The 15,499-nt window shown below is 37.6% G+C and overlaps 1 protein-coding gene across 1 annotated transcript in view; it reads left to right on the forward strand.

Annotated features, from left to right (window-relative positions):
• Window positions 1–15,499, forward strand: part of RNF138 (ring finger protein 138) — a 35,008-nt gene that overhangs the window by 11,299 nt on the left and 8,210 nt on the right. The window contains exons 3-5 of the mRNA XM_021709243.1: window positions 5,535–5,726; window positions 7,272–7,387; window positions 14,509–14,565. Of these exons, the coding sequence (XP_021564918.1) occupies window positions 5,535–5,726; window positions 7,272–7,387; window positions 14,509–14,565 (365 nt within the window). The remainder of the gene's footprint in view (window positions 1–5,534; window positions 5,727–7,271; window positions 7,388–14,508; window positions 14,566–15,499) is intronic.

The following is a 15,499-nucleotide window of genomic DNA, read 5'->3' on the forward strand; positions in this document are numbered from 1 at the left end:
TGGCGATCCTTCCACCTCAGCCTTCCAAGTAGCTGGAACTACAGTCACGCGCTACCACGCCTGGCTAATTTTTGATTTATTGTAGAGATGAGATCTCGCCAAGTTGCCCAGGTATGAGTAGATGTGACATTGCAAATTATTGGGAGAAAAAGATGGCTTATTCAGTAAAATAGTATTTGGGTACTGACTTTACATATAGAATCTCTACAGTATGCCATAAATAAAAATACTTTCCAGGTGGATTAAAAACTTAAATGTGATAAGCAAAGCTTAAGGTTTTTAGAAGGAAATGTAGGTAAATGAATATCTTTGATCTTAAAGTAGGAGAAACTGCCGGACTCGGTGGCTCAGCCTATAATCCCAGCACTTTGGGAGGCCGAAGCGAGATGTTGCCTTAGCCCACGGGTTCGAGACCCACCAGGGCAACTTGGCAAGACCTCTTGTCTACACTAAATCAAAAATTAGCTGGGCGTGGTAGCGTGCGCCTGTAGTTCTGGTTACTTGGAAGGCTGAGGCGGAAAGATCGCAGGACCCTAGCAGGTCGAGGCTGTGGTGGCTGGGAGTGTGCCACTGCCCTCCAGCCTGGGTGACAGAGTGAGATTCCATCTAAAAAAAAAAAAAAAGAAATTGGAAGCTTAAGACTACAAGGCACAAACCATAATTTTAGGAAAAGGTGATACATTCATACTACATTAAAAATGTGAAATTTTAGTATCAGAAGACCACAAACAAGTTTAAAGGTAAATGATAGACCAAACAGTGATTTAGTCTATTCTGCTTGCTATAACAGATTATATCAGAACAGATGGGTTTATCTGATTTTGTTTTGGTACCTCAGCAAATAGCAACTGAAACAAAGTACACTAAAACACAGCTGAATGTAATAAACTACAGAATTAAACACTATGACACAGAATGCCCAGCATTCATTCTTTTTGGTTCAGTTTAGCCATGAGTTCTCTCTTGGAATAATTATTGTGTGTTTCTCTTTTCCTTTGTGCATTTCATATTTATTTTCATAATTTACCAGCTTCAACCGCTTCTTATCTACCTCCTCCTTTTAGAATATTTTAGGATGGAGTGTTTATTAGGAACCTAAATACCTTTCAAACTTGTCAGTATTTTTATTATAGTTGTTTGGGTTTTTGTTAGTATTTTGGTGACTAGATTGCACAAGTGGTCTCCCCTATTTACTCCCATAAGCTCTATAAATTTTAGGGTGCAGTTATGCATATTGCAGAGTTTTTCAGTGTTTCACATGTTGCAGCATATCAGAAATGCCTAACGTACATAAAACAAATGATTTAGTATCCAGAAGATGAACTTTTAGGTTGTAAAACATTTTTTTGTAGAACTTTGAACACATGATTCTATTGTCATTTGTTACTGCTAATGAGTTTGTTGCTAATCTGATTCTTTTCATTAGTAATTGATATAATTTTTACTCTCCTTGAAAGATATTAGAAGTTGAAAAATCATTATTTGAAATTTTCCAGTGATCTGTGTGGATGGTGTGATTCTTTAAAATTTATTATATAGGTAATTCACTTATATCGTTCTGCCTAAATATTGTTTGGCTCTGGAAATTCCCCTTACGCTCTCATGTTCTCCTTTGCTTCTTTAAAAATTCTGTTTTCTCTTTCTGTCTTTTATGTTATGGCTGTTAAGCCACTGAATTAGGAAGGGCACTTCTGTGCTTTCTCTCTCTGGTTAAATTTACTTTCCTTTTTTTCTAGCAATTCTTCTTTTCTTTTTTTTTTATTTGAGCAGTTTTTTTTTTTTTAAAGCTCAGATGGTAATCTTAATTTAGTTATTTTTGTAGCAGTTTTAACATAACTACTTTTGTCTAAAGGTGCTCCTAATTAAATTTTTGTTTCCATTTAAGTATAATATGTATATAGAAGAGTGCCCCTCTCTTAAATATCTAGCTCAGTGACTTTTCCCAAACTGAGTACTCCTGTATAATCAGTACTCATGACAGGCAACAGAACATTAACAGCACCCCAGAAGCCCTCATAATGCTCCCTTCTCCCAGGAGTATATTCCATCTCCTTTAGGTACCATTGTCCTGACTTTTAACAACCTAGTTTCACTGCTTCTTTTACATTATAAAAATAGAATCATGCATTTCCTACTTTTTTGTATCTGGCTTGTTTGGCTCAACATTATGTTCCTCCATATTGTTACTTGTAGTTGTAAATTTTTCACTCCCAATACAACAAACTGTAGTTTTCATTTTGTAAGTATACCATAATTTATGCATTTTTCTGTGCGTGGGCATTTGTATAGTTTTTAGTTTGGAACTGTAACAAATAGTGTGGCTGTGAACTTTCTAGCAGTTTTTTTTTCTGACATAGGTACTTTTGTGGGGGATATACTTTGGAGCGGAATCTATGGGTTCTAGTATATATTGCCAGCCAATTTTCCAAATGGTTGTGTTGACAGTTTGCACTCTCATAGTACCGGATGTGAGTTTAGGTTGGTTCACATCCTCCTCGGCACTTGATATTTTTCACCATTTTTTGTTTTTTAGTTGTGTTGTTATCACACTTTTACTATTTCCTTGTTGAATAAATGGGCTTTGAAATTTTGCTTTTTTAAAATCCCCTTTCCTAAATATAGCTTTTGTTTATACATGTTGCTTGTTTAGAATCTTTTAACACTGTTTATATTAAGTTGTTTGTAATTAATTATTAAATTAGCCACCATACTGACTAATTTACCCACTAAAAATTACTATTCTACTTCATTTTTTTTTTTTTACTCAAGCTTTACTGTTTCATGTATGACTATGCGTTTGATGAATTTTGCTGGTATGGACTTTGTTGACAGTTTCAATTCCTTATTCAAAGAGGAAAGTTTAGCTTGACTGTCAGGAGTTGGGTTTTTTTTGCTTTTGTTTTTGAGTCAGAGTCTCACTCTGTCGCCCAGGCTGGAGTGCAGTGGCACACTCATGGCCATGGCAGCCTCAGCCTGCTGGCCTCAGGTGATCCTTCTGCCTCAGCCTTCCAAGTAACTGGAGCTATAAGGCATACGCCACCACCACGCCCAGCTAATTTTTTGGTTTATTGTAGAGATGAGGTCTAGCCAAGTTGCCTAGGCTTGTCTCGAACCTGTGGACTCAAGCAGTCCTCTCACTTTTGCCTCCCAAAGTGCTGGGATTACCAGTGTGAGTCAATGAATCCAACCACTAATTTTTAATTTAAACAATTATGCTTACAAATGATGGTTTTCTAAGTTTGAGAATTTATACTTCTTAAATTATTAAAGCTCAAAATGGTAAGGTGAGTGTGTCTCTAGTCCTGTCTTCTTGGGAGGCTGAAGAGGGAGGACTGAGCTCAGAAGTAAAGTAAAAATTTGCAGAGTTAAAAAAAAAGATCACACTAAGACTTTTGGGACACCCTCTCTTTAAGAATTTTAGTAAGTATTGACATGTTATCTGGAAATAGAAAACACTCATTTCCTTATATCTCCATTAACACGGGGTTAAAAAACATTTTTTATTGTGTATTACTTTTTTAGAGACAGACTCTCGCTATGATGTTCAGGCTGGCCTTGAGCTCCTGGGCTCAAGCAGTCCTGCCACCTTGGCTTCTTGAGTAGCTCGGGCTATATAGGCACACACCATTGTGCTCAGTTTTGGTTATTTTGTAATTCTTAAAATAACATATTTTAAAAGTATTTTTAAAATAAAGTACTGCAATAAGCATTTTGTGTTTATTATCTATTTAGATATTTAAAACTGAAAGTATTCTTAAGCGTTTCTCAAATTATGTTCCATTGCACACTGTTGTGGGAAATTTTTGTATTTCCTGACCAAATAATTTTGGGTAACACTTGTGTTTTCCTTGACAGGAAATCTATTAACTTTATCCTAGAACTTCCCAGATCACTTTGTGTACTCTTTTGCAGTAGACTATTCATATCTTGTATAGCAATGTCTTGGTGTATATCAGTTTGAGACAAAAGCTGATCTGGTCTATCCTTGCATTTTTTTTTTTTTTTTTTGAGTTGGACTCTCACCCTGTCACCCAGACTGGAGTGCAGTGGCCACTCCCGGCCACCACAGCCTCGACCTGCTGGGCTCCGGCAATCCTTCCGCCTCAGCCTTCCAAGTAGCTGGAACTACAGGCGCGCGCTACCATTCCCAGCTAATTTTTTATTTATTGTAGAGAAGAGGTCTTGCCAAGTTGCCCAGGCGGGTCTCAAACCCGCGGGCTCAGGCAGTCCACTCACCTTGGCCTCCCAAAGTGCTGGGATTACAGGTTGAGCCACCGAGCCCGGCTCATCCTTGCGTTTTGTAAGGGGAGGAATTGGAGGTTCAGTGTGGTTTCGTGTTTTGCCTAAGATCACACAGCTACTAAATTGGCAGAGCCAGAATAGGATATAGTTCTTCCTTTGCACCATGCTTCTTCTGGTAATGTTATATATTATTAAAATATTTATTTTTTACATACTGTGTCAAAAAGTTCTAAGACAGCTGGGCTTGGTGGCCTGGGCAACTTGGCGAGACTTCATCTCTACAATAAATCAAAAAATCAGCCGGGCATGGTAGTGCATGCCTGTAATTCCGGCTACTTGGAAGGCTGAGGCGGAAGGATCGCCAGAGCCCAGCAGGTCGAGGCTGCGGTGGCTGGGAGTGGCCACTGCACTCCAGTCTGGGTGACGAGTGAGACTCCAACTCAAAAAAAAAAAAAAAGTTGTAAGACAAATTCATGTCATTTCTTTTATATTTCCATCCAGTCTAGTTATCAGTCCTGTTACCAGTTTTTTTCCCTTTTTTTGAGTCGGAGTCTCACTGTAACTCCCAGGCTGGAGTGAGTGGCACAATCACAGCTCACTGTAGCCTCAACCTCTTGGGTTCAGGTGATCCTCCTGCCTCAGTCTCCTCTGAGTAGCTGGGACTACAGGCGCATACCACTATGCCCAGCTAACTTTTTGTTTTTTAAATTAAATTTTTTTCCTAGAGTCTCACTCTGTCATCCAGGGTGGAGTGCGGTGGCACATTCCTGGCCATGCAGCCTCCAACTGCTGGGCTCAGGTGATCCTTCCGCCTCAGCTTTTCAAGTAGCTGGAACTACAGGCGCTTGCCTCCACATCTGACGGATTTTTTGATTTATTGTAGAGACGAGGTCTTGCCAAGTTGCCCAGGCTGATCTTGAACTGTTGGGCTCAGGCAGTCTTCTTGCCTCTGCCTCCCAGAGTGCTGGTATTACAGGCGTGAGCCACCAGGCCCAGCCTAATTTATTATTTTTTGTAGAGTCGAGGTCTTGCTATGTTGCCCAGGCTGGGCTTGAACTTCTGGGCTCAAGAGATCCTTCTGTCTCAGCCTCCCAAAGTGCTGGGATTAAAGACATGAGCCACCCTGCCTAGACTCAGTTATCAGTCTTATCCTCTGAGTTATATGTATACAGTTCTTAACATTTTGAGATTTATATACTTAAGAATCATTTAACTTATTTAGCATGACTACATATCCATAATTACTTGTTTGTGCTTAATTATAGAGATGAAAAGAGTGATTTTTTCTGCAGTTAATGTGTCACCATGTTTGGTTTAGTTTCTGTAGAAAATGTTTCCTGACTGCAATGAGAGAAAGTGGAGTACACTGTCCCCTGTGCCGTGGAAATGTGACCAGAAGAGAGCGAGCATGTCCCGAACGGGCCTTAGACCTTGAAAATATCATGAGGAAGTTTTCTGGTAGCTGCAGATGCTGTGCAAAACAGGTAGAGCAAATGTGACATAGCTCTTCTTTGAAAGTCAAGTTTCTACTTTGAAATTTCTGTTTGAATTTTCTTGGTGGGTTCTATTTTGAAAAGAAAGAAGTTATTGAGATTGGGAATTGGGCAGAAAAGGCCTAAAAAACTGTGGTTATAGATCTTACTAGATTATAAACTTATTGAGAACCAAGACTGAAAAATAAAATCTGAATCCATTGATTTGTCATTATAATTTTTAGCATGGTATTTCTAAAAGTAATTGCTCACTGATTACTAATATAACTAAATGAGCAAGCTGGTATGTAGCTCATTTAAACCCATTCTGGTACAAATGCAACCCTGAAATAATTCTTATGGTAGTTTCATTACAACTTTGCACAAAGAAAAGTAAATCATTTGGATTTATGTAGTCAAGGAATGCTCTAGCTGCTCACTTTGCTTTTGTATTTATCTAAGAAATTACAAAATAGCCGGGCTTGGTGGCTCAGCCTGTAATCCCGCGCTTTGGGAGGCCGAGGTGAGTGAATTGTCTGAGCCCGCGGGTTTGAGACCCGCCTTGGCAACTTGGTGAGACCTCATCTCTACAATCAATCAAAAAAAAAAATTAGCCGGGCGTGGTAGTGCGCGCCTGTAGTTCCAGCTACTTGGAAGGCTGAGGCGGAAGGATCGCCGGAGCCCAGCAGGTTGAGGCTGCGGTGGCCGGGTGTGGTCACTGCACTCCAGTCTGGGTGACAGAGTGAGACTCCAACTTTAAAAAAAAGAAAGAAAGAAAGAAAGAAATTATAAAATATTTGGTTAATTTTTGAGGCATATGTAGGAAAAGCAGGTGTTAACAAATAACCAGCATTAATTCTCTTACCTAGATTTTATTTTTGTTATTTGGAGAAGGAATGAAATGGTATGAGGGGTGGTTAGGCTTTGAGTATATTCATGTGTCTATGGATTTATTGCTGACATTTTTTCTAACAGCTAATAAAGTTAGTGAGCAAAACCAGTTGCTATTTCATGCATTCATACAAGTCTGATATGCTTTTCCATCTCTTTGAGGGAGGTGTTTAACTGACAGGGCAACGAAGCAAAACTGGAAAACACACTTGAGAGATTCTGGCTTTTCTCCTCAGTGAGAAACTGAAAAATGTTCCAAGTAATAACCAGGGAACTTAATTTTTTTATAAAACACTTTCTAACTCTGCCAGGCAGTGGTAGTTAATTGTAAAGAAATGTCCAGTAGCGTCAAGCATTCTCTTAATAATTTTAATTTTTAGTCTGTTTGAAGTGTTGTCTTTTCAAGTGTAAAATTATTTGTTAGTATTTTTTGCAGTGAGTTTATGGACAGATGGACTCTTCCCCATAGTCTCTGCATCTAATGGACAGAAGGACAGAAATGTATTATCTAATTTTAGCTCCTACTTAAGGATGAAATCATTTACTTTAAAAAAAGACACTTGTTTAAATATAATATTTAGTTATCTGGTTTTTTTCTCTTGATAGTATCTCAAACTTGAGAGTTCTATTTTAAATTAAAAATCACATTTAATCAATAATTTACAGATTAAATTCTATCGCATGAGACATCATTACAAATCTTGTAAGAAGTATCAGGATGAATATGGTGTTTCTTCTATCATTCCAAACTTTCAAATCTCTCAAGATTCAGTAGGGAGCAGGTAAGCAATATTTATTCCTAAAAAAAAAGAATTTTTATAATTGAAAAGGAAATTTGGGGGGGAACTATATGATAGGGTATTTTTTGAGATGTGTGTATATGTGTGTGTTTTTAAACCAAACTGCAAGTGTCAGAACTACAGCATTTGCCTTCAGAATTTGTTTTGCACACATAAGATTACATCTGGGAGATCAACTTCATGATATACTTAAACTTATGTTATTTAAAACCATTCTAAGAATCAATCTTTCTTTGAGTGAAAATTAAGTTGAAGACTTTTTCGTTACTGATTTTCCAAATGAAATGATTTGAAAACTAGAGAAAATCCTTTTCGGTAATATATTTTGCAAGTTCAAATCTTTTTTCTTTGCTATCTAAGGAATAGACTTAGAGTTAGAAATTTTTATGCTGCTAATAAAATGTCATGTAAAAGTGAGACTAGGTACAATTAAATTCTTCTATATTAGTCTCAAAAAAGAGAAAATCTAGATTTTGGATTGATCTGTATCTTATTGTCTCAGATTTAATGTATATCAAACATTTTTGTGGAATGCATTTTACACAGAAGAATGGTAAAAATGCACATACGTGGTTTAAAAATAGTGATAAATATCCAGTTGCCCAGGAACTGAGGTCAAGAACATTTTTCAGAACCTTAGACTCTCCTTGTGAGCCCCGCCCATTTGAATTCCTAGAGGTAACCACTATCTTTTTATTTGAATTATTCATTCCCTTGCTTTTCTTTTGTATTACTGCCCATGCATATATCCTTAAACAGTGCATTGTTTTAGTTTTGGAAAACTCAACAATAAGCACACATGTAACTGTAAGGAAGGGCAATGTTGCTACTATTATAGCAAGGTTCTCTGACAACTATATATATATATATATATACACACACACACACTTTTTTTTTTTTTTTAGGTGAGAAAGTAGGAATTTATTAAGACAAGAAAGCTCCTGGCAGTGGGAGGGGTCCCAAAGGGTTGCCCGGCAACAATATATTAAGCAGTTTCTAATTTAGTATTTTAGTAGCTTTTCATTTTACATGTTGCTAATTTTTAGTAATTTAATCGTCCTTAGCACTTTATATTTCTCATGCAGCTTTAGGCTTCTTCCCTACTCAGTTGAAATTTTTTGCTAAAGGTCTTTAGTAATTTTCTGATTGCCAAGTTCGCAAAATTCTTTTAGTTCTCACTTTACTTGACTTCTTTTTTTTTTTTTTTTTTTTTGAATTGGAGTTTCACTTTGTTGCCCAGGCTGGAGTGCAGTGGCATGCTCATGGCCACGGCAGCCTCAACCTATTGGGCTCAGGCGATCCTTTCGCCTCAGCATTCCAAGTAGCTGGAACTACAGGCATGCGCCACCACTTCTGGCTAATATTTTGATTTATTGTGGAGATGAGGTCTTACCAAGTTGCCCAGGCTGATCTCGAACCCATGGGCTCAGGCAATCCTCTCACCTTGGCCTTCCAAAGTGCTGGGATTATAGGCATGAGCACAGTGCCTGGTCTTACTTGACTTCTAAGGAGATTCTAAGATGTCAAGTAAATTTGGATGAAATTTGTTGCTCTCATCTTGTAGTTTTTAAAAATCCTCCTGGGTTTCTTCGTCTCTGTGCTTTCCTTGTTATTATATTTCTACTGTTTTATAATTTGCCATCTGTTTTTACCCAGATTATTTTTAAGTGTGGGCATGGGATTTGTCTTGTTGAGCATATCTCCAGCTTTTTGCAAAGTTCCTAGTAGATGTGACTAATCAATCACTGCATGTTTAATGACAAGCTTTTCTCCCTGTCTCCTTAGATCCACTTGGTCATGGATACTTGATTTTCTAATAAGCAATACTCCTTTTCTATGCTTTTCTTTTATCTTGTCACTTTCCTAGCTCAAGCCCTCCCCGTTTCTCACTTGAACTACTACTGAGGTAGTTTTTTTTGGGGTGTTTTTTTTGAGTTGGACTCTCACTCTGTCGCCCAGGCTGGAATGCAGTGGCATACCCACGGCCACTGCAGCCTTGACCTGCTGGTCTCAGGCGATCCTTCTGCTTCAGCCTTCCAAGTAGCTGAAACTATAGGCATGTGCCACCATGCCCAGCTAATTTTTTGACTTATTGTAGAGATGAAGTCTCACCAAGTTGCTCAGGTTGGTCTCGAATTCTTGGTCTCAGGCATTCCTCTCACCTTGGGCATTCCTCTCACCTCGGCCTCCCAAAGTGCTGGGATTATAGATGTGACCTACTGTGCCCGGCCTACAATAGTCTTTTAGTTAGTAGTTCTCCTCTAATCTGTCCTATATACTGTTGCCAGAGTGATACTTCAGAAGTGCAATTCTGATCTTCCTGTCATTGTACCTTCTTCCTTATACCCTGTCATTGACTTCTCATGGCCCCTTATAGTGTTTCTCATTCTGTGTTCCCATTGACCATCTAAGGGCTCTGTGAACTCCCTAAACTGCCATATATTTTGTGTATGTACATTTTGGGAGAAGGCCTCAAGATTCTCAAGGGGCCATGATCTAAAATCCAGCAATTAGCTTATTGGAAGATACCTTATTGCAAAGCCCTTTCTGATCTGGCTCTTTCCTCTTTTTAGCCTTTCTCTTTCTCGGTCATCCATCATTGTGTCACATGCCTTAACCATGCTGAATTATTTGTCCTTGCCATCCTTGAGAAGCAGTGTAACTTAGTGGTTAAAAATGAAGACTTGGAGCCAGAGTGTCTGACTTTTGGCAAGAAACTGTGCCTCACTTTCTTATCTGTTTAAGGAAAGGTGTGGGAGTTGATGATAATATTAGCATTTCATTGGATTGAGAGTTAATACATGAGTTAATTTACAGGTAAAAAAAATGGAAAAGTACTTTGCTTGGTAAATTTTAGTTCCCCGTCATTGTCGTTCCCTTACCTCTGTACTTTTTCCAGTGGTATTCTCTTTTTCACCACCCCAACCCACACTTTGCCAGCTGGTGGACTTTTTCTTCTCTTTAAGGACTTAGACCAAGTGTAGCTACTCTGTAAAATCTTTCCTGACCTCTACAGTTCTTCTTAGTAGAACTATTATTTGTGCTTCTGTTAGATCCTCTTTACTTTACTGTATTTATTGTTTCCTTGTCTGTCTCTTTTCCTAGAGTGGGCTTTTTTAGTCCTATTTATTTCCATAGCCTATCACATTTTATTTATTGATTAAATTGTAAGTTTTTATTTATTGATTAAAATGTGAGTTCTAATTGCAATAGAAAAATTGAGTTTGCATATGACTTTTTAGTCAGTAAGGAAAATTGGTGAAGGTAGGAAAAAGTTTTTAAAAACATGATGGGAAATATAAGATATGATGCCGGGGTATACTCAGGGTCATGGCAGGAAACAGATAGTGTGCTCTAGTTAGACAATTTGGGGAGAATTTAGTAAAAGGACTGTTTTCAGTGAGTAGCATATTGGATATACTGTGAGTAAGGTATAGGAAGCCACAGGGAATAACGGTGTACTCTGGGTCTCCTGAAAGCAGGAGATGGGGGAGGAAGTAAATATCAGGACCTGGAGGAGGAGAGCTGGAGGGAGATACAACCAGCAAGGAATGCTGCCAGTCAAGGCAATTTTTCAGGGAAGGTGTCTGGGAAATCAATTTCTTGATCTTCCTTTTGTTTCTTCCTCCAAATCGCCTGTTTCCCTGCTGAACCTAACTGGGAAACAGCAAGGGAACCAGTTGATGCCAGTTAGGCTCTGAAGTGCAACAGAGCATGGTAAAAAATGGAGAGAGTGAATCTGGAGGGGCAAGATGACCCAGCACAGAAGGATGTTAGTTGGTAGCCTGATAAATTAGAATATACTATATCAGAGCTTCTCAGCAGCCAGTATGGAGAACACATAATCTAATAACAATTAACAGTATCTATAATACTGTTAACAAAATAGTTCCTAATGAGAAACACAGCTATTCCTGATACTAAAAGAAATGACACAGAAGAGTGATTTTTGACCATAGGTCCTCAGGAGAAGAAACAAATACAGAAAACATCATTTTCACTATGATAAATGCAAAACAAGTTACATCTGACTATATTTTGAAGACCTTCACTATAGGCTATCATAATACGTTATTGCAGTTTATATAAAGCTTTTCTTCCAGAGGTTCTTCTCTGATATTCTGGCTTAATCTAGGTGGTAGTAGAATAGACAGGATCAATACCGTCAGATGGTCTCCATGAAGGTTATTTCTGTAGCTAAGCTTTTGGTAAACATTTCATTCAGTTAAGAAAATTTAAAGTTCTGTTCTCTGTCAGGTAACTGGAGACCAAATATATTCAATATTGCTGATTAAGGGCAGGTTCATATAGTTAATAGCCAACAGGGTTTGGTGACATCTTGTGAAAATTTATTACATTAGTAATGACACATGTGACTACTTCTGTAGCAAAGTAGGCCAAGGGACAACTTCTCAGGAGAGCCTGTGTTTCCTCAGAATACAGTTCACAATATTCCTACATAAATACAAATGAGGGATTTAAAAACTGACTTAAATAGAGTGTGACTGCGGGAATTCTTAAAGTGATATTTGCATGTACCTATCTGAGAAGTTTAAAAAAATTGCAAAATAATACATAGATCATTTCATTAATTCAGAATACATTTATACCTTCTGAAGTGCTGGGCACACTCTCCATGTTATTGAACATACAGGAATAGGTAAAATAAACATAATTCCCTTTTCTACATGTCTCACTGCAAGCAGTATACCTTCCAGTTGAGCCATCTACAATAAACTAGTGCTTTCATTCAGATTATTCAGGGTAGTACTGTGTACAACAAATTAGTAACTGTTGGAGGATAAGTTACTGCATTGGTGTGGGGTAGTTTCTCATAATAATTAGATAGCAGTGCTAATTGTTTTACTAAGGCCATTTCTATTTCATAACAAAATTCTGATTCTAACATAAGACTGTGTGCCTTTTTGTTTTCTTTAGCCCCTGGAAGTGGGGAGGAGGAGAGGGGGAGGATGCATGTAATCATTAAAATTAATACCAGCACACCCATCTGTGTTTTACATTCCTTGAAAATAGTTTGGTCTGTTTGTAGACTAGTCCTCCTAATCTTGACTCTTTGTAAACATTAATAACAGTATCAGTAGGCTTATACAATTTTGTTCAAATACAGCTCTTCACAAAGATTAAAGAAAAAGTTGCAAGTAGTCTTTGGTTGTTTCCAACAGATTTTTCTCCAAGTTTTTAAACATCTTAAATGGTTAAATAACTATTAAGGAATCTGATATGAGTATTAAATAAAAGGTTCTTTTTCTTATTTATAGGCATTCTTTTTTTTTTTGTATCATGCTTGAGAAATTTTTTTCTATATCAAGATTATAAAAGATATTTTCTTTTTAAACATTTAAAAGCTGTTCTTTTCACATTTATTTGAGATGTATAGTGTGAGGTACAAAAAATTCCCCCTTTTTAAAACTGGTTAGAAAAATCTGCTACCAAGGTTAAATACATAGATAAGAAATTTTTAAAAATAGGTGTCACATTTTGTTTTTGGTAACAAAATCTTATAACAGTCCCTTAATATAAATGCACTCTCTGCCATTTGGCCTTATTTTAAAGAGCAGTTTTTTTGCCTCCATATTGTTAAAATGTCACCTTTACATGAACAGGCAGATTAATATCTGCTAGAAAGGTAGGATTAATTATTGTGTATGGGGATAGATAGGGGTCTTGTTTGAATCTTCTGCATGTGGTCAGCCAGTTTTCTGGAGGGGAAGGGAAGTGGGATTAATGGTAGTCAATATTTGTCTGGGGATGGTGCGGCACACCTCATCAACAAGGGTATCTTCACAATGCATATTTGTATACCTAACCCTTAACTGTACCCCACAATTTTAAAATAAAAAATATGTTAAAAAAAGAATATATACTTTCATAAAAAGCAAAGAAAAAAAGAAAAAGGTAGGAAATAGTGGCTTTTAATGGTCTCCTGTTTTGGTTATGTAGCTAAACAATGAAGCTTACTTGCTTACCCATGCGTAGACTATATGTGGAGAGATATTATTATCTTCACAGAAGGGAACTGTCATTGAAAAGTTTCCTTTTCACTGAATACACATTGTTGTTATATGTACCTTTATTATGAAAATTTTAAAAATGAAAATTAAAAAGAAAGATCATCTGCTAGGTAGGTGATCTATTACTGCTTGATTTTTTATAAGAGAAAAGTGAATAGACAGGCTAAGTTCTACTACTTTTTTAACTCCAGTATTGAGATATAGTGTAAGCTTCTGTGTGGTACAATTTTTTTGGCCTCCTATCTTATTACTATTTTAAGATTACTATTGAAGGACCTTGCTTTTCATAAAATTGACCACATTGATAGAATTCTGTAGCACACAAGTGACGAGCTCTGTGTGGAATGTCTACTCTTCCCTCAGGATTCCTCTACTATTCCACACGACACTTGACTCTCTGGCATAGGGTAAAAGTGGAGGTGCCAAATTGTTCTATATATTAAATGTTAGTTTCTTTCTTTTGTGGGGAATAAAATGTAGACATAATGAACATTCAAATATTTTCCTAAATTACTCAATTTTGGAAGCATGTTTTATAACTGTACATAAATTGATTTTAAAGGATATGAATAGCCGGGCTCGGTGGCTCAGCCTGAATCCCGTGCCTTTGGGAGGCTGAGGTGAGCGGATTGCCTGAGTCCGTGGGTTCGAGACCCGCCTGGGCAGGTGAGACCTCATCTCTACGATAAATCAAAAAATTAGCCGGGCGTGGTAGCGCACGCCTGTAATTCCGGCTACTCGGAAGGCTAAGGCTGAAGGATCGCCAGAGCCCAGCAGGTCGAGGCTGCGGTGGCCGGGAGCGGCCACTGCACTCCAGTGTGGGTGACAGAATAAGACTTCAACTCAAAAAAAAAAAAAAAAAAAAGGGATATAATATCCTAATAAGCAGTCTTAATTTATTTAGATAATAAATAATGCCATAATTATTTCATAGTTGAGAACTTGAGAACTATTTGAAGTTTATACTTCTAAAACAAATTCAGACTAATCTTCATGAATGGTTCAAGTTAATGAACCTTTAATTTGCTTTATTACTTGAGGTATTGACTTTTTCCTTCCATGCTTCTTAAGTAATAGGAGTGAAACATCCACATCTGATAATACAGAAATGTACCAAGAGAATACAAGGTAAGTTTTTGAAAAAATTCTGCTACTTTAGTAAGTAGTCATCATTTTATCAAATAGTAATCTGTTTTTAAAATAAACTTTTTTTATTCAGTTAAATCACTAGTCATAATGTTAGAAGTCAGCAGTTTAGAAATAGACAATACGGGCTGGGCGTGGCTCAAGCCTGTAATCCCAGCACTTTAGGAGGCGGAGGCGAGAGGATTGCCTGAAACCAGGGGTTCGAGACCAGCCTGGGCAGCTTGGCAAGGCTTTGTCTCTATGATAAATCAAAAAATTAGCCAGGCATGGTGGGGCATGCCTGTAGTTCCAGCTGCTTGAAAGGCTGAAGCGGAAGGCTCACCTGAGCCCAGCAGGTCAAGGCTGTGGTGGCCGTAAGCATGCCACTGCATGCCAGTCTGGGTGACAAAGTGAGATTCCAACTCAAAACAAAAAACAAAAAGAAATAGACAATGCAGTTGCTGCTTTTAAGAATCATATTAGATGAGAAGAGTTTAGCTTTCCTCTTTCACTATGATCAGGTTTTCCATGCATGGTTCAGGTGTCCCTTGCTGAAATTCAGAAGTATTAAAACCCAGTGGTGCATGATCCTTAAAATGTCTTGAAGTGTTTCATTCTGGTGATCAGTGCTTTTGTTTGTTGCTTTTCCTTTGATTTTTGTATGTTAGATTCCTGGGGCCTAGGATAGACTAAAGATGCGATATTGATGGAAGTCTTTCAGTTTTCAGTTCCTAGATACAGGGTTTCTAAACTGTGGGACACCACAGGATAATTAAAATTTTCAAGGGACACATACTAACAGCTATTGGCATCACATGAACGACTATCATTAAGTTTGGACCTAAGTACTTGATAAATGGAGCCAGCTAAGTTTTCAGTTTTTGTTTTTGTTTTGACTTAGAGGCACCATGAAAAATTAACTGGGAGCACCAAGTAC

Source organism: Carlito syrichta, unplaced genomic scaffold (assembly GCF_000164805.1).
Source record: "Carlito syrichta isolate Samal-C Ts95f unplaced genomic scaffold, Tarsius_syrichta-2.0.1 Scaffold169463, whole genome shotgun sequence".
Lineage (NCBI taxonomy): Eukaryota > Metazoa > Chordata > Mammalia > Primates > Tarsiidae > Carlito > Carlito syrichta.